This window comes from Salvelinus alpinus, chromosome 3 (assembly GCF_045679555.1).
Source record: "Salvelinus alpinus chromosome 3, SLU_Salpinus.1, whole genome shotgun sequence".
Lineage (NCBI taxonomy): Eukaryota > Metazoa > Chordata > Actinopteri > Salmoniformes > Salmonidae > Salvelinus > Salvelinus alpinus.
In genome coordinates, this window is record NC_092088.1 from 19,028,164 (window position 1) to 19,055,705 (window position 27,542).

The window sequence follows — 27,542 nt, forward strand, 5'->3', positions numbered from 1 at the left end:
TGTAAAATGTAAATGTGTAATGATAAGGGTATACAGAACCCCACTGGGCCCTCGTCCCCTGCTGTAAAACCTTATCTACGCACAAAGAAAGAGAGAGAATGTGAAGAGGTATTACAGAGTGGGAAAAAAGAGCGGAGAGAGAGAGAGAGCGCGCGAGAGAGTGAGAGAGAGCGAGAGAGCGAGAGAGCGAGAGAGCGAGAGAGCGAGAGAGCGAGAGAGAGAGAGCGCGAGAGAGAGAGCGCGAGAGAGAGAGCGCGAGAGAGAGAGCGCGAGAGAGAGAGCGCGAGAGAGAGAGCGCGAGAGAGCGCGCGCGAGAGAGAGAGAGAGAGAGAGAGAGAGAAAACAACTAACAGTCTTGCATGGATACAGAAGGTGCATTATTGGCTACAATCCTGTGCCCACCTTTCCCTCTGCGTAGTGGGTAGGACATGTGAGGAGCAAATCATATTGAGACTGTTTGCTAATTCAACAGGAACATAAACCAATTGAATAACAAACGTCCTTCTGGCTGCTTCATAGAATCTGGGATTCATAGATTATCTGTGTTTTTTTCTCCCTGGCTGCTCCTGCTGTAGCCTGGGTGCTGTGACCAGAAAGGTCTCCTCCAATCAGACTGTCCCTTAATGCCACTGAGCATTCTGGGTAGGTTTTCTCCTCAACGACATGCAGAGAGGGAGGGGTCCCACTCCAACCTTTCTCCTCTACTCTCGTTTCAGTTAATCTCACCTGACAAGTCACCCGCAAACACTCAAGACAGACCACAACTCACGTACAGCGAGCTAAAATACCAACCCGATGACCTGAAAAGTCTTCAAAAATCAACTTGTTACATAATGGAGTGGGATGGTAGGTAGAAATCAGAGAAAGTACTGCTCTTCTTCTTAAGACGATACGGTTACATAAGATGATAATTAAAAACCAAGAATTGGCAGCAGTGTGTTGTGTTTACCCCCCCCCCAGTTCCTACTCAGTCAACACTTTGAGGTGACTATCTTATCTCTTGCCCTAAATGGTGTGACCAAAACAAGCCTGGAGAGCCTGTCCCGTTAACAACTCTTAAAGAGAAGAAGAAGGGTAGCTGTGCTTGATGTACTGGAATGGGACTTAAACCTTAAAAGGGACAGCTCACTTCTTTGAAGATTCTAAATAACCAGCAAACACATTTTTAAATGGTTTGGAGGAAACAACGACACCCTGCCAAGATTGAAAAGAAGTTAAAACCACAAAAAAGTGAACCACCCCTTTAAGATGTAGCCTTCTCTTTTTACCCCATTACAGAAAAGAAGCAAACACGCGGATCGTCACAGCGAGTAACTTTGATTCTCACCAAATACAGAGTGAATTATTCAGTAAGTCTCATGCATAAAGTATGAGGGACATATACAGCGGGGTCAGAAATTACTGACACCCTTGATAAAGAATGTAAAATAAATACATTCAAATACTGAGCTAAATTGTATGCAAAAAAATAAATATGGAGACCAGCAGAGCTAGATTGGCTTCAAACCATTGGGATTGTAGCTACATGATGCTATAGGGTTCACTGGATCTCCCAATCTGCCTTCGATATTGATATATGGTTGACAAGACAGTCATTTACAAGCATGTTAGGCAGCCCTTAGCATGTCACAAAAAAAAGCAATAATTAAATCAAGACATTATGCATGTGATTGGTTAGTGTCAACAATGGCAATACGTACCGTCCACATTCATATACCACACAGTTTTTGATAAAAAAAATAAGTTGGTTAGACTTTGGGTTTTCTGTGATGGCTGGGAAAGGAATCACGGTTAAACAGGTAGGTACCATTAAACACTAAGAGAAGGAACCCAGGAAGGTAATCAACAGAGAAAACCCCAATCACAATTCACGATCTGAGACAGACCAATCAAGAGACAGAATAGGGGAGAAGGGGCAGAAGTAGCATGGCGGAAAGAGGAAGCACAGAAGACACCAAGATATATACCCGGACTAATCAGTTCTGTCTCAAAACTACTCTCATTTTACATTCACAATGCGTATACAGTGTGTGTGTGTGTGGTGTGTGTGTTTCACTTCATATTGCTGAGGGAGTATTTGATGAGCAACCTATCCCCCTCCCCAGTAGGAGGATAGGTTATTGGCCATTTGGTTTTCAAATGGCCAATTTCTTAATAAGCTTAAAATGTATTAAACTTGTCATAACTTTTTTTCTATCGGCTATTGATATAGTTAGTTTTTCTCTCATTATTAGTCCCCTGGCTATCTCACGTATTTAGGATATTCAAACAACTGTGAGATGGAACTCCGTTAGATTCAATCATGGTTTGATCGGGAGAAAGCCATGATTGCAACAAAAAAACGATGAAAGCGTAGCCTAACCCAAATTCATATTCATAGCCTATCGGTTGGAGAAAGGGAGAAGGGAATATATACGTTTTTTTTTTAAACAGCCAGACAAGATAGCTAAGGAGCGTTATATATATGTAAATAGGTTAAGGCTATAAGGCCCATGTATCCAAGACAGACAGACAGTCAGACAGAGGGAGAGAGGAGAGAGAGAGCTTTTGTGCTGCTTTGGTGGAATACTCCGCTCTGTCTAGCCTACATCCCTCTCTTGCGTTCTGTATATAACATATTTATAGAAGCATGCTGGCTGACACCACACACACACACTGAACATATAGTCATACACTACTGAGTAATCCGGGCTAAGGCGATTCACCTACACCAATCAGAGTAGAGCAAGCTGCCCCACAGTGAAACGTTCACAGCAGGTTGTGGAGCGTACACTACATGACCAAAAGTATGTGGAAACCTGCTCGTCAAACATCTCATTCCAAAATTATGGGCATTAATATGGAGTTGGTCTCCCCTTTGCTGCTATAACAGCCTCCTTTCTTCTGGGAAGGCTTTCCACTAGATCAGTGGTTCCCAAACGTTTTATAGTCCCGTACCCCTTCAAACATTCAACCTCTAGCTGCGTACCCCTTCTAGCACCTGGGTCAGCGCACTCTCAAATGTTTTTTGCCATCATTGTAAGCCTGCCACACACACACTATATGATACATTTATTAAACATAAGAATGAGTGTGAGTTTTTGTCACAACCCAGCTCGTGGGAAGTGACAAAGAGCTCTTATAGGACCAGGGCACAAATAATAATATAATAATAATCAACAATTTTGCTCATTATTTAGCCATCTTACATATACAACTTTATTTGTTAATCAAAATGGTGAATAACTCACCACAGGTTAATGAGAAGGGTGCGCTTGAAAGGATGCACATAACTCTGCAATGTTGGGTTGTATTGAGGAGAGGCTCAGTCTTAAATCATCATCACCCAGATAGGCCAGTCGTGTGAGAAACTCGTCATCACGCAAGCGGTCAGACAAGTGAAAATGATGGTCAGTAAAGAAAACTTTAAGATCGTCTCTCAATTAAGTGTCAATACTTTGCCCCTTGATAAGCAGCACACGTCTGTATGTTGAAAAGCGTAACATGGTCGCAGCCCATATCATTGCATTGTGCAGAAAATACACAAGAGTGCACGGGCCTTGCTTTAACAAAGTTAACCATTTTCACTGTAGTGTCCAAAACGTCTTTCAAGCTGTCAGGCATTCCCTTGGCAGCAAGAGCCTCTCGGTGGATGCTGCAGTGTACCCAAGTGGCGTCGGTAGCAACTGCTTGCACGCACGTCACCACTATGTCTCCCTGTCATGGTTTTTGCGCCATCAGTACAGATACTAACACATCTTGATCACCAAAGTCCATTTGATGTCACAAAGCTGTCCAGTACCTTAAAAATATCCTGTCCTGTTGTCCTGGTTTCCAGTGGTTTGCAGAAGAGGTTGTCTCCTTCTGTAGCGTTAACTTTCCTTTCACTGGAACTAAGGAGCCTAGAACGAACCATGAAAAACAGCCCCAGACCATTATTCCTGATCCACCAAACTTTACAGTTGGCACTATGCATTCGGGCAGGTAGTGTTCTCCTGGCATCATCCAAACCCAGATTCGCCAAGGAGAATGCGAGCTTTACACCACTCCAGCCGACGCTTGGCATTGCACATGGTGATCTCAGGCTTGTGTGTGTCCGTTCGGCCATGGAAACCCATTTCATGAAGCTCACGACTAACAATTATTGTGCTGAAGTTGCTTCCAGAAGCAGTTTGGAATGCGGAAGTGAGTGTTGCAACCGAGGACATACAATTTTTACACGGTGCACTCGGCGGTCCCGTTCTGTGAGCTTGTGTGGCCTACCACTACGCAGGGAGCTGTTGTTGCTCCTAGATGTTTCCACTACACAATAACAGCACTTAAAGTTGACCAGGGCAACTCTAGCAGAGCAGAAATTTGACATTCTAACTTGTTGGAAAGGTGGCATCCTATGACGGTGCCACATTGAAAGTCACTGAGCTCTGAGGCCATTCTACAGCATATGTGTGTCTATGGAGATTGCATGGCTGCGTACTCGATTTTATACACCTGTCAGCAACGGGTGGCTGAAATAGCCAAATCCACCAATTTGAAGGGGTGTCCACATACTTTTGTATATATACAATGTACCTTTGGATGTCTACATCCACATTGAGTAAAGAGGGAACTGCTGTTATATGTGCTCCAAATCTACGTTATCATCTCCATACTGTAGGGATGCTTTGAGCAATTACACCTGACGGTAATGAATGAATTTACCACAGGAGTTGGTCTGAGAGAGGATCAAGAAAACTGTTCATGTCACCGCAGCTGACTAGACCATTTGAAACGAGGGTCGTGTTCCTGATGTAATCCATCTGCGGTCGGTCGATATGCTCATTTGAGTCAACATCCAGCTGACATAACCGTGACGCACTGCACTTCCCCTCTAAATACAGTACATGTCCCAAATCGTTCCCCTTTCTTAATGTGTCTGTCATCCCAACTTAAAAACATGGCCTCAGGCCTCCCGGGTGGCGCAGTGGTCTAGAGCACTGCATCGCAGTGCTATGCTGCGCCACCAGAGTCTGGGTTCGCGCCCAGGCTCTGTCGCAGCCGGCCGCGACCGGGAGGTCCGTGGGGCGACGCACAATTGGCTTAGCGTCGTCCGGGTTAGGGAGGGTTTGGCCGGTAGGGATATCCTTGTCTCATCGCGCTCCAGCGACTCCTGTGGCGGGCCGGGCGCAGTGCGCGCTAACTGAGGGGGGCGGGTGCACAGTGTTTCCTCCGACACATTGGTGCGGCTGGCTTCCGGGTTGGAGGCGCGCTGTGTTAAGAAGCAGTGCGGCTTGGTTGGGTTGTGCTTCGGAGGACGCATGACTTTCGACCTTCGTCTCTCCCGAGCCCGTACGGGAGTTGTAGCGATGAGACAAGATAGTAATTACTAGCGATTGGATACCACGAAAATTGGGGAGAAAAGGGGATAAAATTTAAGAAAAAAATATATATATATATAAAAAAAATAAAAAAAAATAAATAAAAACATGGCCTCCCAGAGTGACTTCAACCAGGCTCTGGCCGAATAACTGCAAGACACGCATCATCAGTGGACGCATGGCTGGAGTGGATCCCTGTGATAGTACATAAGGGAGGAGGGGGTCACAGTAAATGATTCACCCACTGTATATTCCTATAGTCTAAATTTGATCTTTCCACTTGTTTGGCTCAGTGAATTAACCAAGCTAAACTCCATGCACAGGGATCAAGTTAATAATCGCTGCAGGCTTCACTATTATGCAAGCCATTAACGTCCAGAACACTGAATAAAACCAAAGCTGTAAATGATTGGCACGCCAACGATATCCTATTTTATGTTAGTATATTGTCACAGTATTGATAAACCCGTTCTCAATATCCATCTAAACCAATTCACTATGCCTATTAACATAGAGAGCGTGAAAAGTGGCTATTACATCTTAGAGTTATTTTGCCCTGTGCTCCCTGACTCAAATTGTGAGGAATGTTTGTGTCGTAGAGGAGCGTACGCGTTTATGTTTCTAAATAAATAAAAACCAGCAGAAAAACATCAAACAAAGAACACCGGTGAGATGATTCAAGCGCCACAGGAAGTCAGTACAGACATTGATTGGTAAGATGAGAAAAGAGAGAAAGAAGAGAAAGGAGAGAGAGAGAGAGCGAGAGGAATATCCAAGAGCAAGCCATCAGAGAAATGAGACTCATGGTTTTAAATGGAGTCCCTGCCATAGGTTGTTTGAGAGGTAGATGGGGGAGGTTGCTGATAATGATGTGGGTATATGAAGGGAGGCTTGCCTGAGAGCGGTCCTGCTCTACCTATCCTGATGGTCATCTCGTCTGAGGCTGGGAACAAGAGGTCCTCCTCCTTGGCCAGTTTGGAGTCTGGGGACAGGGCCAGGGCTGTGTGGGGGTCCACCCCTACACCCTAAAAAACACAGGGAGTTAAACAAACATTCCAAATTATTCATCTAGGTTATAGAGAATGAGAATATAGACCTGACCAAGAGGAGACAGTGGTACTGCAGTAGACACACACAGTCAGTGAGAAATAGTTTGGCATGCATGACGGTTTATAAAAACCTTATGATGATCATTTTATTAGAGGGTTATTAATTCATGTGCTGCTTGTCAAATGAATGTGGCTGTTGGACATTTCCGCCAACTGGGACCCAAATGAAATAACTTTACATAACCTAATACGATCAATTCAGTCTGGAACAAAAACAAACATTCAAAGAAAAGTCATTTGAAAATCAATAATTGATCATTTGGTATGTACTTATTCAGACTTATTTAAAGCCCATTCACACCTCCATTTTGAAGACTCAGCTTTAAAAGCAGGTAGAGACAAACAGACAGGTTTTAGACTATAGGTGCCTCTATAGGTTCCCCTTCAAATAGGCTTCGTCTCCTATCTCAGACTTAGAAAAAGTTGGATCTTAGTCATAAGTATAAATGTTAGCGCAATGGCGAAGTCTATGGGTATCTACTAGCATGCTAGCAGATAGCGCTGAAACCCCACCTCTTCAAGGAATACCTAGGATAGGAGAAAGTAATCCTTCTGACCCCCCCCCCCCCCTTAAAAGATTTAGATGCACTATTGTAAAGTGGCTGTTCCACTGGATGTCATAAGGTGAATGCACCAATTTGTAAGTCGCTCTGGATAAGAGCGTCTGCTAAATGACTTAAATGTAAATGTCTTAAATGTAGCGCAATGACTTGAAGTCTATGGGTAGCGCTAGTTAGCATTGGCTCGGGAAAGTACTTCTAAATTCCTTCATACTAGGCACAGAGACATACAAATGGTATCCACAAATTCACCTGATTCTGGGGACTCATTGCCAAAATCCCCTAGTATCCCTTTAAAGGAGGTCGTAACGTTCCCATTAAAAAGGAATATAATATTAAGATGAGCTGTTAAACTCAACGGTAATGTACCTATCAATACTCATCAACACATCCATAAAACGGTGAAATCCTACTACACTGGAACAAATCAATCTGTGGTTGTTGTTTTTTGCCTGTAAAACCCTAATGGTATGCGGCGCTTAGCCTGTACGGTTTTACAATTCCATTCATTTTTTAATGATGTTTGGGGCTGCTCTTGTTTTTCGAGAATGATCATTTCTGCCAGGGTAGATGAGGCGGCAAAAATAAAAGGGCAGCATTGGGCTAGAGGAGCAGAAATTAATCAGCCCGGTAGTCTTGGTTTGAATGTGAAATGTTGTGAGACTGCAAAACACCTCGAAAACAAAATCATGCCCATTTGGGGATTGAGCGAGACCACATATTGCAGAGCAGCCTTCAAAAAACAGCCAAAGCAGAGGGATGAGGGATTTGACATCAAGTTATACATAACAATGCTTAAATATAATTATTGTGTGTGTGTGTGTGTGTGTGTGTGTGTGTGTGTGTGTGTGTGTGTGTGTGTGTGTGTGTGTGTGTGTGTGTCCGTGCGTTAATGCACACATGCATGAGTGTGTATGTGTGTGCCTTTGGAGGATTAGAGATGTGCCTCCCCAGAGGGTGCAATTAACCCCAGTGGTCCCCTTCAGCAGCAGACCTGACAATCTCGTCAACAGGAAGGGCTTACCGTAACCGTTAAACACCGCAAACAAGGACCTGGCTCTGATGGGAGCGCTCAAATGCACTCTGAGTGTCTGCAGCTGCAGCACGGGAGCACAGCCAGATTACACCAGTACTACACCCTGGCTGTGTCTCAAATGCCACCCTATTCCCTGTACAGCGCACAACGTATGACCCCTATGGGCCCTGGTAGTGGACCATATAGGGAATAGGGTCCCATTTGGGACGCGTCCCTAGTCCTTCTCCAATGACATTACCTCTGGCTGGCTGGCTGGCTCTTAGCCTGGTTAAACAAGACAAACATTGACTGAAACAATGGTGATTGCAGCATTGGCTCTGTTTACTGGTCTAATAACACACTGAGGGACTGTGAGGATTGTTTCTGTTACTGTGATGTCTCCTCAGATAGAGTCGTTTCATATTGAGGTCAGGTAGAGTGTAATGAGTAGTGGGGGGATGGACGACTAAGCACCTCTCTCACAGGAGAACAGAACCCGTCCAGGTCCAACACGAACCCTGTGTGTGTGTGTCGGTATGGGTGTGTGTGTGTGTGTGTGTTTAGGCTGTGTATGCTTTTTGCTGTGTTTCAGTAGGAAAAATGGAAGTGTCCAGTCTATATCCAGTAATTACATTTGTGCCTTGGACACAATCCTCATTCAGCAGGCGTCGCAGTAGTGAGTGGACAACAGTATTCATTACAGTGTGCACGCATTGTCCTCTGTAATCATACACCGGCAATCTATTTTCACCTGTTACATTTCTGTTTACTTTCACAACTCTGGCTTCCCCAAAATGATAAGAAATGAAAAAATAAACAACGTGCTCGACTCCACCTTATATAAACTTAAATCCTCGTACACAATCTACAGAACAGAAATAGGACAGCACTCCGGTAAATAAACTGAAATTGACATTTTTTTGCCGCACGAATGTTTCGGGTATGAGCCTTTCTTCAGCGTGCAAGGTAATGGCAATCAATGTCACAACAACAAGACCTCACACGTACGTACGTGCGTGCGTGCATTAAGAATAATTGGAGGTGAAACAACGGATCAATCCCCAACTACAGAGAGGGCCGATTTGGGAATTTACAGTCTGGGAGAACGCACACAATGCATCATGTTTGATACAGCTCATCTGTGGTCCATCACATCCAATGTCCAATATCCACTGTAACATTTACACAGGGAGTGGAGACACTCTCTGGGGAGGAGATGTTGTTATGGCAGAGAGATGAAAAATGATGGAGAGAGAGAGACAGAGAGAGAGTTCTTGGTGATGGATTGCTTTTCCTTGAATCCTCAACTTAAGCTCCTCTAATCCCTATGAAGTGGACCAAAGTGAATTCTTCTTTGTCAACAGCTGTTGTCAGAGGTTGCTTCTTTATAGTCCATTCGCACTAGCCAGCCACTGTCTGAATAATTCAGAACATTCCTCAGAGTGTGCCTGACAAAACGATGCTAGAGCGTATGTACTATGATAAACATTTGCTTGATAAACAAGACGCTAGTGAATACACTCCTTATAAACATCTCGCTAGTGAGAACACAACTTAGTCCAATTTAGCAGCTGTGTTGTCAACTGGGAGTGAAAATTAAGATGTGTCCCTTGGGCCAGATGCTGTTTTAATTATCCATAAAGGCCCCATCTATCCATTCGTTAAGGCACCCTCCTTCATCCAGCAGATATTAAATTGCTCTGGACTGAGATGTATTCATCACAGCCCCTGGCCCTGCTGTTGGGAAGCTCAGTGTGCGTGCGTGCGTTTGTGCAAGCGTATAGATCGGTATGCAATACTAACCTGGATTCAACCAATCCGTCAATTGGAGTATTGAAGGAAGCTACACGGATTTGCTTCCTGTCCCTGATCTGTCAACATATAGCCATGGTTAGCGCTTAGCTTTCCAAATGTCACACACTCTCAAATCCAAATGTCACACAGCCTCAAATCCAAATGTCACAGTCTGAACATCAGTACATTTCTCTCTCATATTTCTCTCTTTCTGACTTATCAGACTCTTATACCTTACTATTCTAACTCTTTCTGACTTCAGACTCTTATACCTTACTATTCTAACTCTTTCTGACTTATCAGACTCTTATACCTTACTATTCTCACTCTTTTTTGGTAGTCGATACGTAGGCCTTCATGTTCTCTCTTTTATCCCTAGCTCTTCCTGTACACACACTTATCCCTGGCATCATTTGAAGTGGAGCACAGAACAACATGGCATCAGAACCAGTACCCCTCTGGAGTGCCCGGCACACAGCTCTCTGATGTGACCAGGGATATGGGGGGGGGGGGGGGTTGGAGGAGGTGAGTGTAACCTACTGGTATTGAATCTTTGATGTCAGCATTCTGCTATGAGAAGTCTAGGAACAACATCTGTGGGAAAATGCATCCTACTCTGGGCACACAGTGGAGTCAACTCTAAGTCTATTATTAAAAAGGTCCATTCCAAAGACTCCAGTCACGCCAGATCAGATTCCCTCTCCAATCAGTGTTCCTAACAGTAGTGTTCCTCTGTCTGCCCAGCATGAGGTTCTGTCTTATCCCTGTCATCCCCTTCCATCTATCCCTCAGAGTAAAATATTACAAATGCAAAACAACTCCCTAAGTCCATTGCTACTACTGATGTCATATGATGGAACATGGCAACGTGTCCTGCCAGTGAGCAGACTGTAACACAAACTAGTGTTCCCTGTTGGTTCCAACATACGGTGCCTTCGGAAAGTATTCAGACCCCTTGACTTTTTCCACATTGTTACATTACAGCCTTATTCTAAAAAAATATGAAATAAAACAAATCCTCATGAATCTACACACAATACCCCATAATGAAAAAGCGAAAACAGGTTTTTAGATTTTTTTGCAAATGTATAAAAAATAAGAAAGAAATACCTTATTTACATAAGTATTCAGACATTTTTCTATAACCCTCAAAATTGAGCTCAGGTGCATCCTGTTTCCATTGATCATCCTTGATGTTTCTACAACTTGGAGTCCCCCTGTGGTAAATTCAATTGATTGGACATTATTTGGAAAGGCACACACCTGTCTATATAAGGCCCCACAGTTGACAGAAGGAATTGTCCAAAGAGCTCCGAGACGGATTGTGTCGAGGCACACATCTGGGGAAGGGTACCAAAACATTTCTGCAGCATTGAAGGTCCCCAAGAACACAGTGGCCTCCATCATTCTTAAATGGAAGAAGGTTGGAACCACCAAAACTCTTCGTAGAGCTGGCCGCCCGGCCTAACTGAGCAATCGGGGGAGTAGGGCCTTGGTCAGGGGGTGACCAAGAACCTGCTCCAGAGCGCTTAGAACCTCAGACTAGGGCGAAGGCTCACCTTCCAACAGGACAACAACCCTAAGCACACAGCCAAGACAACGCTGGAGTGGCTTCGGGACAATTCACTGATTGTCCATGAGTGGCCCTGCCAAAGCCCGGACTTGAACCCGATCAAACATCTCTGGAGAGAGCTGAAAATAGCTGTGCAGTGACACTCCCCATCCAACCTGACAGAGCTTGGGAGGATCTGCAGAGAAGAATGGGAGGAGAAACTCCCCAAATACAGGTGTGCCAAGCTTGTAGCGCCATACCCAAGAAGACTCGAGGCTGTAATCACTGCCAAAGATACTTCAACAAAGTACTGAGTAAAGGGCCTGAATACTTATGTAAATGTGATATTTACAGTTTATTTTTATTTTTATAAATGTTCAAACATTTCTAAAAACCTGTCATTATGGGGTATGGTGTGTAGATTGATATGGGGGAGAAAAAAAACAATTTAATCAATTTTAGAATACGTCTGTAACGTAACAAAATGTGGGTAAAGTCAAGGGGTCTGAATACTTTCTGACGGCACTGTACATTAGTAATGGCGATACAGACATGAACTGGACATCAACTACTCTGGGACCGACTGGGAGAAGAAGAAATAGTCAGACTGAAAGTGCCTACAAAATATATGGGATATGCGTCAGAGGAAGACGTGATGTGTGAACTGTGAAAATGCAGGTCAAATGCCAAGCAATACCAGACAAGCATCAGTTAGGAGCTCTAATTGGCAGTGTGGTGTGTTACCCCACACATCAGAGATTGAGCCCCTGCTTATAGCATTGCTCTGTTGTAAAAAGATGATTCCCAGAGGCCTGATAGGTCAAACCCCACACCCAAAGGGTCAGGAAGAGGTCATGCAGCACACCACACAGGGCAATTACTACTGGAGGGTAGCGTTTATAGACAGCTCGCACAAAGCCAAGTGGACAGTAAGTGTGTTATACAAATGCATTCAAGTAATGGAGTTTCTCAGCTTTCATCCGTGTGACTCATTATCATGCAAATTGCTGGCCGAACGTGCTCTCTCTTTAGCAAATTATGGGTCGTTTTGGCGATAAGGGGGGGGGGGTTCAACAGATGACATTTAAAAACAATTCTGCCTGACAACCAAGGGATGAGTGTACCGAGGCAAGGCCATGCCCTCTCCATTACCACCCAGTAATCATAATAGTATGCAAATACTGTATATGCACAGGACAGTAGGGTGGGCCTCATCAGCCTGGGACCCATTGGGAGCCTTTTGCCAACAGGCTCAAAAAATATATATTATTTTCCAACTGTAGCGCATATCTTTCAGCTTTAGGAATGAGAATGTGAACAGCTGCACCAGCGGGATAAGGATCAAAACTAAAAATTATGTAAAAAGAAAAATAGGGAAAAAAAGTGACAGTTCCGGTTGAGGCTAATATGAAAAAAGCAACTAGACCAGAGCTCATCAACTTATTATGATTATTTTCTATAGATGGAGACTAGTGTCCACAACACTGATACATAAATGTGTGGGCAGCAGGTAGCCTGGCGGTTAAGAGTGTTGGGCCAGTAACCGAAAGGTCGCTGGTTTCAATACCCGAGTCGACTACGTGAAAAAAATCTGTAGATGTGCCCTTGAGCACGGCACTTAACACTAATGGGTCTGTAAGTCGCTCTGGATAAGAGTGTCTGCTAAATAACAAAAATGTATATATACACACTCCCTCTTGCACACACAACCACCATATTCGTTGCTGCTACTATTTATTATATTTCTCGTGCTGCTCAACCATTTTACACCTACTTGTATGCATATATCTACCTCATCCAGACATCTGGGCTTCTAACTGTAGAACCCAGTTCCTACATTTGAATATAAAAATTGATTTTATCAAACAAAACTATGTTACATTTTATCTCTGGGACCCTCAGGATGACAAATCAGAGCAAGATTATTGAATGTAAGTACATTATTTACCTTCAGAGGTGAATGTATCAAACCAGTTGCAGTGATAAAAGTTTTTGTTGTGGTGCACTCTCAAACAATAGCATGGCATTTTTTCACTGTAATAGTTACTGTAAATTGGACAGTGCAGTTATATTAACAAGAATTTAAGCTTTCTGCCCATATAAGACATGTCTATGTCCTGGGAAATGTTCTTGTTACTTACGTCATGCTAATCACATTAGCACAAGTTAGCTTAACCGTCCAACGGGGTGGAACACCGATCCCGTAGAGGTTAAACCAATCAGCATCCAGGATTAGACCCACCCATTTTTAAATAGTGTATATTCTTGTGTTCCTTCTCTACTGGCCTTCACACTTTTCTCTTTTTTATATTGATACTGCACTGACGAGGAAGAGCTTGCAACTAAGCAATTCACTGTACTGTACGGTTTACACCCGCTGTATCTTGTGCACATGAAATGAGTACAGATAGAATGGCCTGTCCGTCCCTTACCATATTAGAAACGGACAATAGAAAACTTGGCCCTGCTTAGACAGCTTGATCTTGGTCCTCACACCTTGAGGTGTAAAGGAGCAATCTCAACTCAATATCTGGTAAGAACATGGGAGGGGTATTTGCAACCACAAAAAGACAGAACATGCATAGCCAATGGCATAAATCCTCAATGTATTATTTAGGAAATTGTGTGTGTCTTTTCATTCAAGTCGAGTTTCTACTTTGTAGCATTGCTGGGGGGGCAGATAAGTTATGGAATGGCAGCTTCAAGGAAGCTTAGCCTCTCAAATCCATGGCCTTATATCAAATCCAATCAAAGTGCATTGGTCGCATACACATTTTGTAGATGTTATCACAGCAAAGAGGGGACAAACTCCATATTAATGCCCATGATTTTGGAATGGGATGTTCGACAAGCAGGTGTCCACATACTTTTGGTAATGTAGTGCATGTGTATAGTATGTACAGTGGAGAGAACAAGTATTTGATAACCTGCAAAATCGGCAGTGTTTCCTACTTACAAAGCATGTAGAGGTCTGTAATTTCTATCATAGGTACACTTCAACTGTGAGAGACGGAATCTAAAACAAAAATCCAGAAAATCACATTGTATGATTTTTAAGTAATTCATTTGCATTTTATTGCATGACATAAGTATTTGATACATCAGAAAAGCATAACTTAATATTTGGTACAGAAACCTTTGTTTGCAATTACAGAGATCATACGTTTCCTGTAGTTTCCTGCCGGGCAGAGAGCTGAGCGGTAGCTGGCTATTAACAGTGTCTTTGGGTGCCGGGCAGAGAGCTGAGCGGGAGCTGGCAATTAACAGTGTCTTTAGGTGCCGGGCAGAGAGCTGAGCGGTAGCTGGCTATTAACAGTGTCTTTAGGTGCCGGGCAGAGAGCTGGGCGGTAGCTGGCTATTAACAGTGTCTTTAGGTGCCGGGCAGAGAGCTGGGCGGTAGCTGGCTATTAACAGTGTCTTTAGGTGCCGGGCAGAGAGCTGGGCGATAGCTGGCTATTAACAGTGTCTTTAGGTGCCGGGCAGAGAGCTGGGCGGTAGCTGGCTATTAACAGTGTCTTTAGGTGCCGGGCAGAGAGCTGGGCGGTAGCCGGCTATTAACAGTGTCTTTAGGTGCCGGGCAGAGAGCTGAGCGGTAGCTGGCTATTAACAGTGTCTTTAGGTGCCGGGCAGAGAGCTGGGCGGTAGCTGGCTATTAACAGTGTCTTTAGGTGCCGGGCAGAGAGCTGGGCGGTAGCCGGCTATTAACAGTGTCTTTAGGTGCCGGGCAGAGAGCTGGGCGATAGCTGGCTATTAACAGTGTCTTTAGGTGCCGGGCAGAGAGCTGAGCGGTAGCTGGCTATTAACAGTGTCTTTAGGTGCCGGGCAGAGAGCTGGGCGGTAGCCGGCTATTAACAGTGTCTTTAGGTGCCGGGCAGAGAGCTGAGCCGTAGCTGGCTATTAACAGTGTCTTTAGGTGCCGGGCAGAGAGCTGGGCGGTAGCTGGCTATTTGGGGCAGCAGGTAGCCTAGTGGTTAGTGTGGGGGGCCAGTAACCGAAAGGTTGCTGGATCGGGGGGAAAAAAATCTGTCGCTCCTATTCACACTCCACCATGCCACCCGGTCTCTCTCACAGAGAAATTAATGGCATGTCTGATAACTATAATGAGTGAGGAAATGCATGTGGCTTTGCACATTAAGGGATGAACAAACACACACAGGCGGCACATATCGACACAGATACACCAACACATGTGCAAGAATGTACTTCATTCCTAGTCCTGCAGCTGCTTTCTGTACCAGACAAACACATGAGCAAGTCATATTATAAAAATGTGTTCCATGGCCTTTAACTATGCTCCTTATGTTGATTTATCTGTTGCACGATACCATGAGGTGTGAACCTAGTTTCTACTTATCAAACCACCACACACACTTGGATACACACACACACACAGGCAGAGTACCAGGCAGTGGCCGGCTAGTGAGGGCTGTTCAGTCTGATGGAAATGGAAGCTGTTTTTCAGTCTCTCAGTCCCGACTTTGACAAAATTGTAGTGTCTCCGTCTGCTAGATTGTGGCAGGGTGAACTGTAGTGATGGGAGGGAAAAATCATTCCAGTTACATATTGGGATATCATTTTTTTACGATATATCGTTTCGTTTTGACAATATCGCAATTTAATTTGAGCTAGTTGGCGGTACCTGCACCAAAACTCCAATATTTTTAATTTTAAGCTTGTTCTCCAGCTTCTTTTTAAAAGGGAGTCAATTCGTTTTCAGCACTTTTACTTCCATGACGATCCAAACTTGAATCCCAATAAAATCACAGATTCTAATCGCAAAACAAATCTAATTGTGAGAATCACAATACATATTGTATCGGCACCTAAGTATCATGATAATATCGTATTGTGAGGTCCCTGACAACTTCCAGCCCTAGTGGACAGGCTGTGGTTCGAGTGGCTGAGGTCCTTGATGATTTTCTTGGCCTTCCTACGACACCAGGTGCTGTAGATATCCTGGAGGGCAGGCAGTGTGCCTGCTCTCCCTGCTGTCTCCTGGAGTCCACCATCAGCTCCTTCGTTTTGTTGACGTTGACGGAGAGGTTATTTCCCTGGAACCACTCCGCCAGGGCACTAACATCCTCCCTGTAGGCGGTCTCGCCGTTGTTGTTGATCGGGCCTACCACTGTTGTGTCGTCAGAAAACTTGAGAGTTGGAGTTGTGCATAGCCACGCAGTCATGGCTGAACAGGGAGGACATGGGTGAGGGTGCTGAGCACACACCCCTGGGGGGGCCCACCATGTTGAAGATCGACGTGGCAGAGGTGTTGTTGTCTACCCTCACCACCTGGTGGCGACCTGTCAGGAAGTCCAGAATCCAGTTGCAGAGGGAGGGGTTCAGTCCCATGGCCCTAAGCAAAGTGATGAGCTTGGGAGGCACTATGGTGTTGAAAGCCAAGCTGTAGTCGATGAACAGCAATCTCACATAGGTATTCCTCTTGTCCATGTGGGACAGGGCTGTGTGCAGTGCAGTGGCTATTGCATCACTTGTGGATCTGCTGGGGTGGTATGCAAATTATAGTGGGTTGAGGGTGTCAGGTAAGGTGGAGGTGATATGGTCCTTGATTAGCCTCTCAAAGTGCTTCATAATGACAGAACTGACTGGGTGATAGTCACTGAGTTCAGTTACCTTCGCTTGCTTGGTTACCGGAACAATGGTGGACAGCTTGTAGAAAGTGGGGACGACAGACTCGATAGGGAGAGAGAACGTCCATAAACACTCCAGCCAGCTGGTCTTCGCATGCTCTGAGGACGGGGTTTTAGATGCCGTCCATGCTGGCAGCCGTGCGAGGGTTAACACGCTTGAAAGTCTTACGTCGGCCACGGAGAATAAGAGAAGGGCCCCCGCCGTGTGCTCTCGTTCTCCGCCGGCGGCTTTGTGTTACTCTCCTCAAAGCGAAGGTGTTCAGCTTATCTGGGCTGGTTTGGCTGGCAACGTGGCTGGTTTTCCCCTTTACAATCTAAAGATCCTGCCTCATCCTATGACCTATACAGAGAGTGGCTGTGTGCAGTGAGCCAATCTAAAAATCAGACAGGCTTTAGCAACACAGGAAGATGGAGAGAGTGATAAAGAGAGGAGGGAGATGGAAAGGGAGAGAAAGAGAGACAGAATGAGGGAGGGAGAGAGATTGTGAGAGACAGAGAGAGGGGAGAGGTGCACCTGGACCAGTGCAGCTCGATAGCCACGGCGTCGAGCTTAATTTCAGCACTGGCGGGAGGCTGGGTTGATATTTGCTCCTCCGCCCCAGTAATATTCTATACAGAAATTATACATTTCTGTGATTATGTATTCATATCCCGCAGGGGGGGACATCTATCAGGGACGGACAAGCGTGTTGAACCGGCAGTCAGAACGGGGAAGGAAGAGAGAGACGCCGCAGAGAAACTTTAGCTACAGAGGTTCTACAAATAAACATTGCATTGGACTAGTGAAGCATGAGCTCCAGTTGGCTTTGGCATGCCATCTGTTACCGCTGCGCACCACCCAGGAGCGGTGTGCACTCATTACATGTGTTCATCACACGTGGCTGGAAATGAGTCTAGAACACATTCCAGTTCATATAAAAAGAACAAAGACCTAGGCCTATAAATATTATATAAACACTGTATTTGTCTGGATTTAATTGTATCATTCCAAAAGAACACCTGTCGCCTTCTTAACAGCTACAGCCCAGAGCTCCAAGGACAGCCATTCCAGTGGATGATGTCACACTCCCCAGGATCACTGTAGGCACTAAACAAATCCACCTGTTGAGACATCCAGTCAACAATGATTGCTTCCTGCCCCCTGAATACATGAGAGAAATGGGCCCAGATGATTGTTGCTATGCACACTCCACCATGCCACCCGGTCTCTCTCACAGAGAAATTAATGGCATGTCTGATAACTATAATGAGTGAGGAAATGCATGTGGCTTTGCACATTAAGGGATGAACAAACACACACAGACGGCACATATCGACACAGATACACCAACACATGTGCAAGAATGTACTTCATTCCTAGTCCTGCAGCTGCTTTCTGTACCAGACAAACGCATGAGCAAGTCATATTAGAAAAATGTGTTCCATGGCCTTTAACTATGCTCCTTATGTTGATTTATCTGAAGCACAGTGTTGCACGATACCTTTGGTAGAGGAATAGAGGCATGAGGTGTGAACCTAGTTTCTACTTATAATACCAGATGTATCAAACCACCTAACATAAAATAAATATAAAGACATATGATAGGCCAGGCAAGACACATAAGTAGTCAACTATCAGGAGAAAGTGGAAACAAAGCTTGCTCTCACTAGAGGTGGTGGTGTCTCGACAACTGTCGATGCCCTGCCTTTTCAAATTGGCCGTTGATTGAGGAAGCCATCAGGTGCGGTTGGGATCCAGTGGGAAATCCTGTCAGGAAATCACAGTCTCCTACATCTTAATTAACGACATGGAAAACAGAAAACACAGGGCTGGGGGGCGACACACAAACGGCCTGATGCACCCACGCAAAGATTTATTTATACACACAGACAGAGACAGAGACACAGACACAGAGAGACACAGACACAGAGAGACACAGACACAGAGAGACAGAGAGAGAGAGACAGAGAGAGAGACAGAGAGAGAGACAGAGAGAGAGACAGAGAGAGAGACAGAGAGAGAGACAGAGAGAGAGACAGAGAGAGAGACAGAGAGAGAGACAGAGAGAGAGACAGAGAGAGAGACAGAGAGAGAGACAGAGAGAGAGACAGAGAGAGAGACAGAGAGAGAGACAGAGAGAGAGACAGAGACAGAGACAGAGACAGAGACAGAGACAGAGAGAGAGAGAGAGAGAGAGAGACAAACTAACAAGCACACAGTGGTTGTGTAGACTGCCTATTACACTACACACACAGCCTACGCAGCCAGGCATATGGAAGGATAAATGAGCCATGGTGCCTGTTGTCCGAGAGTAATGATGAGTTAAGACTTGACACAAGCCCACATCAACTGATCTACGTGATGACAGTAAAGACCAAGTCAAGTGTCTGAGCCAAGACCTCAGTTCACTCACCGCCAGATGTCTAAAAAGCTTTGCATGTCATGTTCCTTTATTCATGCGGCCGTTCCCGCACACACACAGACACACACACACCTCTAACTTCCCAGGTAGAAGGAAAGAAGCATAGAAATCCATATATAACCATATACATAATCATTTAATAAGATCTCGCAAATGACAATACATAGGCTAACATACAGTTGAAGACGGAAGTTTACATACACTTAGGTTGGAGTTAACAGATTATTTAACTTATAATTCACTGTATCACAATTCCAGTGGGTCAGAAGTGTATATACACTAAGTTGACCGTGCCTTTAAACAGCTTGGAAAATTCCAGAAATGTCATGGCTTTAGAAGCTTCTGATAGGCAAATTGACATAATTTCAGTCAATTGGAGGTGTACCTGTGGATGTATTTCAAGGCCAACCTTCAAACTCAGAGCCTCTTTGCTTGACATCATGGGAAAATCTAAAGAAATCAGCCAAGACCTCAGGAAAAAAATGTAGACCTCCACAAGTCTGGTTCATCCTTGGGAGCAATTTCCAAATGCCTGAAGGTACCACGTTCAACTGTACAAACAATAGTACGCAAGTATAAACACCATGGGACCACGCAGCAGTCATACCGCTCAGGAAGGAGACGCGTTCTGTCTCCTAGAGATGAACGTACTTTGGTGCGAAAAGTGCAAATCAATCCCAGAACAACACCAAAAGTATCTATATCCACAGTAAAACATGTCCTATATCAACCGCCATAAAAAAGCCAGACTACGGTTTGCAACTGCACATGGGGACAAAGATCGTACTTTTTGGAGAAATGTCCTCTGGTCTGATGAATCAAAAAAATAACTGTTCAGCCATAATGACCATTGTTATGTTTGGAGGAAAAAGGGGGAGGCTTGCAAGTTGAAGAACACCATCCCAACCGTGAAGCACGGGGGTGGCAGCATCATGATGTGGGCGTGCTTTGCTGCAGGAGGGACTGGTGCACTTCACAAAATAGTTGGCATCATGAGGTAGGAAAATTATGTGGATATATTGAAGTAACATCTCAAGACGTCAGTCAGGAAGTTAAAGCTTGGTCGCAAACGTGTCTTCCAAATGGACAATGACCCCAAGGATACTTCCAAAGTTGTGGCAGGACAACAAAGTCAAGGTATTGGAGGGCCATCACAAAGCCCTGACCTCATTCCTATAGAAAATGTATGGGCAGAACTGAAAAAGCGTGTGCGAGCAAGGAGGCCTACAATCCTGACTCAGTTACACCAGCTCTGTCAGGAGGAATGGGCCAAAATTCACCCAACTTACTGTGGGAAGCCTGTGGAAGGCTACCCAAAACATTTGACCCAAGTTAAACAATTTAAAGGCAATGCTACCTAATACTAATTGAGTGTATGTAAACTTCTGACCCACTGGGAATGTGATGAAAGAAATTAAAAGCAGAAATAAATCATTCTCTCTACTATTATTCAGACATTTCACATTCTTAAAATAAAGTGGTGATCCTAATTTTTACTAGGATTAAAATAAAGAATTGTGAACAACTGAGTTTAAATGTATTTGGCTAAGGTGTATGTAAACTTCTGACTTCAACTGTACATAGCATAGGCTAACATACATTGCATAGGTTAACATACATCCTGCATAGGCTATTCGTAAAAATAAGTGATATTTTTGCATTCGGTCTGTGAATGTTGCCCAACATAATCCATTAGATCAGGATTGTGTGCACTGTCTTTGACGAGAGTAAAGACTTGGAAAAGAAAGACCAGAAGATCTATACGGAGGGTATAGAAATATCTCAAAACCACAGGCCCCTTGTTTCACAGTATGAGCTGGGAGCTGAAAGGGCACGAGAACAATATGACAGTATGTGTGACATTGATCCATGTGGTCACAGGATGCACAATGAGCAGACCAGCGCATGATTCCCTAGGCCTATGTCAAACGAATGTTTAACAATATGTCCTTATCTAAAGTTATCAAATAGCTTATAGTATACCAACCAGTTCTGTGGATAAGGAGCGCAACGCTCTTGTTCTGTGGTGCTCACTGCTCCTCAAATATAAAATACATACATATATATATACACACACACACACACACACACACACACACACACACACACATATATATATATATATATATATATAAATAAAATAAGCAGAGATTGAGACCACTTCTTAAGTCGTTCTGGATAAGACTGTCTGCTAAATGACAAATGTAAACAGGACTTTGATTTTGGGCCCAGAGTACCTTGCCACACGGTGTTGTTCACAGCTTTCGTCCACAAGCATCTGAAGATTAAAAGCACTCCTTCTGCAGTGTCCCGCCAAAAAGTGCATGGTCAAAACAGAATTCAACAACTTTACTACTCTGAACCGCACAGGTCAAATCCACGTCCAAACCCAGTGGACAAACAGATCTGGCATTTCGTTCCTTCATTCCAACAACATACTGTATCTATGGACGATGCAGGACCGTACAGTTGAGACCAAGGCTATTCGCAAAAATAAACGATATTTGGATGAGCTGTCCCATCCAGGTCATTGTCAACGATGTGAGAGATTGTGAAGTTTCTGAGGCTGTTGGTGGATCTCCCCCGTCTCCAGCTCCGTCACTCTGTCCTGTAGGGTGAGGTGGTACAGTGACAGGTTGGAGCCCACAGTGGCCTGGGGCAGGGCGGATAGCAACTCTACCTGTGTGCCCCCGCAGGTTGGGCCCTCACCTGGAACCACACTGGCCCAGGGTGTCCTACCTGACCCTCCAGCCCATCTCCCTGTCCTCCCCGGCTGACTACCGTGATCCAGACTCAAGGACCAGCCGGCCTCTGCAGCTCTACGTGACCAGAGAAAGAAAGCCCAGGTTGAAGAACTGTCGGGAAGATGATGTAAACGCACGGCCTCAGTGTTGTCATGGACTTCACTCGCATTGTCCTGTTTGTTGCGTTCACCTTGGTTGTCGTAATTCTGACTACCTGTTGGATTCTACTGGCCAGAGGAAGAAGGACGAGTCCACCAGCGGGGAGAGGGGTGAACCCTCTCCCTGAGGAAAGGGTGAGGAGGAAAAGCTTGAAGATCTGTATGAAGATGTGATGCTGTGCTAATGCACTGCTTAGCTGTATTCTGTGGTCTATAAAATAAAATACAACTGGTTCCGGCCATACAATCTGATTGATCAACCTGTGTTCTAACTGCGCTCGCTTAGCCTAACACCTTTGACTGCATCACAGCAATACCAATAGGCTAACTGCCATACGGACACTCTCGTGACTTGTTGCTTCATCATTGAATGACTATCTCGGAAATGTTGAGCAGATAAAACCGTCAACTGTTGTTTTGTAGCCATTATAGATAAAGTACACAGAAGGTCTGGGTGAGAGTGCTCTTTGTGTTCTCATGTTGATATCAAATGACATGGTACGTTTGCATGTAACGTCTCAGAGAATAAGAAGGAGCACATGTCATTATTTCAACTTTGCATTTATGGTAATCTGTGAGGTGAAAGACTATAGTTCGCCCCTGTGTTGCTGCTCTAAAGACCAGCTGACCCCTCTGGTCACAAACACACAGGCTACACAGGAAGTTGGAAGGAGTGTGTTATTAATTAGCAGAATACTGGTTGGGTGTGTGTAATTACCAGAACCAATCTCTCTAGCAGCTCCTCCACAAGACCCCTGGCACTGAACAACTGCCAGATTATCTTCATTTGTGAAACTTAACTTAAATGAAATGCATATTATAATCACTAGCAGGAATTGGACTCTAGATATAGGCTTAAAATGTAAACATCGTAAAAACTTTTTTTTAAACACACCTTCGAACGTGAAAGTATTACTGAGAGGAGTGGGATTTGAATAATCCTTTTAGCAATTGATTCGAATCTCACAGGCATCCTGTTCCTGGTTTGTAAGATAAGCTCAGTAGAAGATGAAAAGTCACTGAGCCACTTACATGGTTGGTACTGTAGTTGATGTCACTACTGAGACTCCCCCATACATCACCAATCACACCGGGTTGAGGAGACATTACTCAGTAGTGCAGATGCTGAGAATTCAGTTTGAAGTACACGGAGTGTACAAAACCTTCGGAACACAATCAGTGCAAATGAAGGAGAGGAGACAGGTTAAAGAAGGATTGTTAAGCATTGAGGCATGGATTGTCTATGTGCGCCATTCAAGAGGGTGACTGGAGAAGACAAAAGATTTGAGTGCCTTTGAACGGGGTATGGTAGTAGGTGCAAGGCGCACCGGTTTGTGTCAAGAAGTGCAACGCCGCTGCGTTTTTTCCACGCTTAACTGTTTCCTGTGTGTATCAAGAATGGTTCACCACCCAAAGGTCATCCAGCCAACTTGCCACAACTGTGGGAAGCATTGGAGTCAACATGGGCCAGCATCCCTGTGGAATGCTTGACACATTGTAGAGTCCATGCCCCGACGAATTGAGGATGTTCTGAGGGCAAAAGGTGTTCCAAATGTTTATATATACTCAGTATATGTACTATAACAGAGAAACTGTTGGATAACTCATTGGGCAGACCATCAGATCCAGCGTAAAACTCCCAGCCCAGTCAATTACAGGGTGAAAGAGCAGCTGGACCCTGGGTGCTGGACAGAGACGAGGGGGGGTATTTGAGGTCTGTGGTGGTACCGTGGGACCCTTCTCTACAGCAGCCTCCCAGACCTTAGCACGACTGGTCACAAACTGCCAACAAACAGCGTTTAAATCCAGACAAACCACATGGGAAAAGCTACTGTGTAAGGACAGGTCTCTGGGGTACCACAGAGAGATGGAGAGAAGGCGAGAGGGAATGAGGAGTTTGGAAAGCCATGAGCAGGGGGACAAAGTGAGAGAGGGATAAATTCAAGGCCAAATGCGCCATTATAAACAGTTTACCACAGTAATCATTAAAAGGACTTAATTATACTTAGCCCTTTGACGGATGGGTCATGGTCTTAAAAAAAAACTCTTTAGATAACATAACATCCCTTGAGAGATGAGGGGGGGGGTCACAGAGGACAACAAGTTTAACCTTTGACCTTGATAAGATGAACTTTATTTTCCCTAAGGAGAATAGTATTCAAATCAAACAGGCCTGCTGTACGTACAGCTGAAGTCAGAAGTTTACATACACTTAGGTTGGAGTCATTAAAACTTGTTTTTCAACCACTCCACAAATTTCTTGTTAACAAACTATAGTTTTGGCAAGTCGGTTTAGGACATCTACTTGGTGCATGACACAAGTGATTTATCCAACAATTGTTTACAGATAGATTATTTAACTTATAATTCACTGTATCACAATTCCAGTGGGTCAGAAGTTTACATACACTAAGCTGACTGTGCCTTTAAACAGCTTGGAAAATTCCAGAAAATGATGTCATGGCTTTAGAAGCTTCTGATAGGCTAATTGACATAATTTGAGTCAATTGGAGGTGTACCTGTGGATGTATTTGAAGGCCTACCTTCAAACTCAGTGCCTGTTTGCTTGTCATCATAGGAAAATCTAAAGAAATCAGCCAAGACCTCAGAAAAATAAATTGTAGACCTCCACAAGTCTGGTTCATCCTTGGGAGCAATGTCCAAACGCCCGAAGGTACCACGTTCATCTGTACAAACAATAGTACGCAAGTGTAAACAGCATGGGACCACGCAGCCGTCATACCGCTCAGGAAGGAGACACGTTCTGTCTCCTAGAGATGAACGTAATTTGGTGCGAAAAGTACAAATCAATCCCAAAACAGCAGCAAAGGACCTTGTGAAGATGCTGGAGGAAACAAATACATCTATATCCACAGTAAAACGAGTCCTATAATCGACATAACCTGAAAGGCCGCTCAGCAAGGAAGAAGCCACTGCTCCAAAACCGCCATAAAAAAGCCAGACTACGGTTTGCAACTGCACATGGGGACAAAGATCGTACTTTTTGGAGAAATGTCCTCTGGTCTGATGAAACAAAAATAGAACTGTTTGGCCATAATGACCATTGTTATGTTTGGAGGAAAAAGAGGGAGGCTTGCAAGCCGAAGAACACCATCCCAACCGTGAAGGACCGTGGCAGCATCATGTTGTGGGGGTGCTTTGCTGCAGGAGGGACTGATGCACTTCACAAAATAGATGGCATCATGAGGCGGGAAAATTGTGGATATATAGAAGCAACATCTCAAGACATCAGTCAGGAATTTAAAGCTTGGTCACAAATGGGTCTTCCAAATGATCAATGACATATTGAATCACAAAACATATATAACTTTTACATTTCCCTGTAGTTTTCCAATAAAATGGTCTGAGGGTGAAGTGGACATGCTCGGTATTCATATCCCAAAAGAAATGATCTCACTACAATACATTTGAATAGAAATTGCCAAAAATGGATAAGATCTTGCCATCATGGAAATGTGTGTTGGTAAATTCAATCTGGAGTGCCAGAGTGCGCTCTGGGCGTTCATAAAATTCACAGCGATGTCAGATAGCAAAACGCTCTGAATTTACGAACGGACTATCGGAGTGCTGGACGCTCTGGCCGAGGAGTAGGGTTGATCCGAGCATTGACCTCACAACGACAGTCAAGCACCCAAGCTAACTGTCTAACGTTGGCTAGCTTGCTAGCTACTTCCAGACAAAATTGAGAGAACGCCTCACTCTGACCATTTCACTCGCCCTAGCAGAGCTGGTTAGGCTGTTTTCATGTTATGGTGACTAACTGAGCAACAATTGAATTACACTTTTTTGCCAACGTTTGCTGACAAAGGCCATATTCAACACGAGTTGAGCGTTCGTAAATTCATTAGTTATTCTGCGCTCTGGCACACTCAGACGGTAGCGCTCTGAAATCGGAGTAGATAGCCAGAGTGAATTTACGTTCCTAACTCGTATCACATCCCTATCAAGTCATATCCCAGTTTAACTATTTATTTAGCCCTTGTGTGGTGTTCAGGTATGTGGGACCCATTTTCAATGTTTACAACAAATAAAAATGATACAATGAATTATCTTTTTAACCTGAGACTCATTGGCCTTGGCTCATTTCCTGTGAAGAACATGTAAAAATAACACATTTTCATTGAGCGGACACTGTGCGTGTGTGTGTAGGTGCTATTTCAACATAGCACCAAAAACCTGTCCGTCTCCCTGCCTACCCTTTGTGGTGTGAGAAACAATACAATGTCTTGCAGGAACCTACACAATGTGATTACAACACATTATTTCGATACATTGTAAAAAAAAAAAACAGTATTTTCCCACACTCTACCCCAGACAGGTGCAAGTTTGGGGAGGGATACAACAAATAAAATAGCTTTGAATGTGTGGCTCCTTACCACAGTCAATCAGTATGGCAAAAAAACTCTGCACAGAGAGCAGAAGTTATTTTTGCAGAGAGAGAAGCTAGTGTGGAAGGAGCGTGAGTTGACAGTGAGTTGGAAGAAGAGGATGACCCTCAGCCAGCCCCAGGACCAGCCTGTCAGCAGCCAGCTCATCAGCAGCCTGCAGGAGAAAAATGGATGTAAAAAAAAAATTGAAATTAAATGGTCTTCTTGCCCAAGGAATGCATGGCTGCCAATGTGATAAGGATGCAACCAGGGCCAATGCGGATGGCGGTTAGGACATGAAGTCTTCTTTTGAACTGTTCATCACAGACACCATCCAGAAAATCATTCTGGACTGCACTAATTTGTAGGGAAGGCATGTTTTTGGAGCGAGATGGAAGGAGATGGACCAAACTCATTTAAATATATACTTTTATTTTTTTATTTTTTTTAGGGGTGGAACGGCTTAATATTGCGGAATGCATACTTTGGGGTTCTAATCCTTGCTGGTGTTTTCAGATCCAATGGAGAATCCACAGAATCCCTGTGGGATGCAGAAACGGTCAGATAACTTTTCCGTGCAACAATGTCTCTAGAAAACGTCCACATTATTTCTTGGATTATCCACTTCGATAACCGAGACACCAGACCAGCCCGCCGGCAGAGAGACAAACTAGCTGCAATCAGGTCAGTGTGGGACAAGTGGGTGGACCGCCTTCCCTGTTTTACAACCCTGGGCCCAACGGTACTGTTGATGATTATGCAATCTAGGGGCCCTTGCACCTTAAGGCAGTACATAACGTCTAAACGTTATGTACTCGCAAAAAATGGAATCAAGATCTGGG

At 44.4% G+C, this 27,542-nt stretch overlaps 1 protein-coding gene across 2 annotated transcripts in view; it reads right to left on the bottom strand.

The window, feature by feature from the left end:
• Positions 1 to 27,542, bottom strand: part of LOC139570182 (zinc transporter ZIP11-like) — a 144,278-nt gene that overhangs the window by 58,098 nt on the left and 58,638 nt on the right. Inside the window, exon 5 of one of the 2 annotated variants that reach the window (XM_071391803.1) lies at positions 6,229 to 6,358. In XM_071391803.1, the coding sequence (XP_071247904.1) occupies positions 6,229 to 6,358 (130 nt within the window). The remainder of the gene's footprint in view (positions 1 to 6,228; positions 6,359 to 27,542) is intronic. The other variant, XM_071391804.1, reaches the window with a different exon arrangement.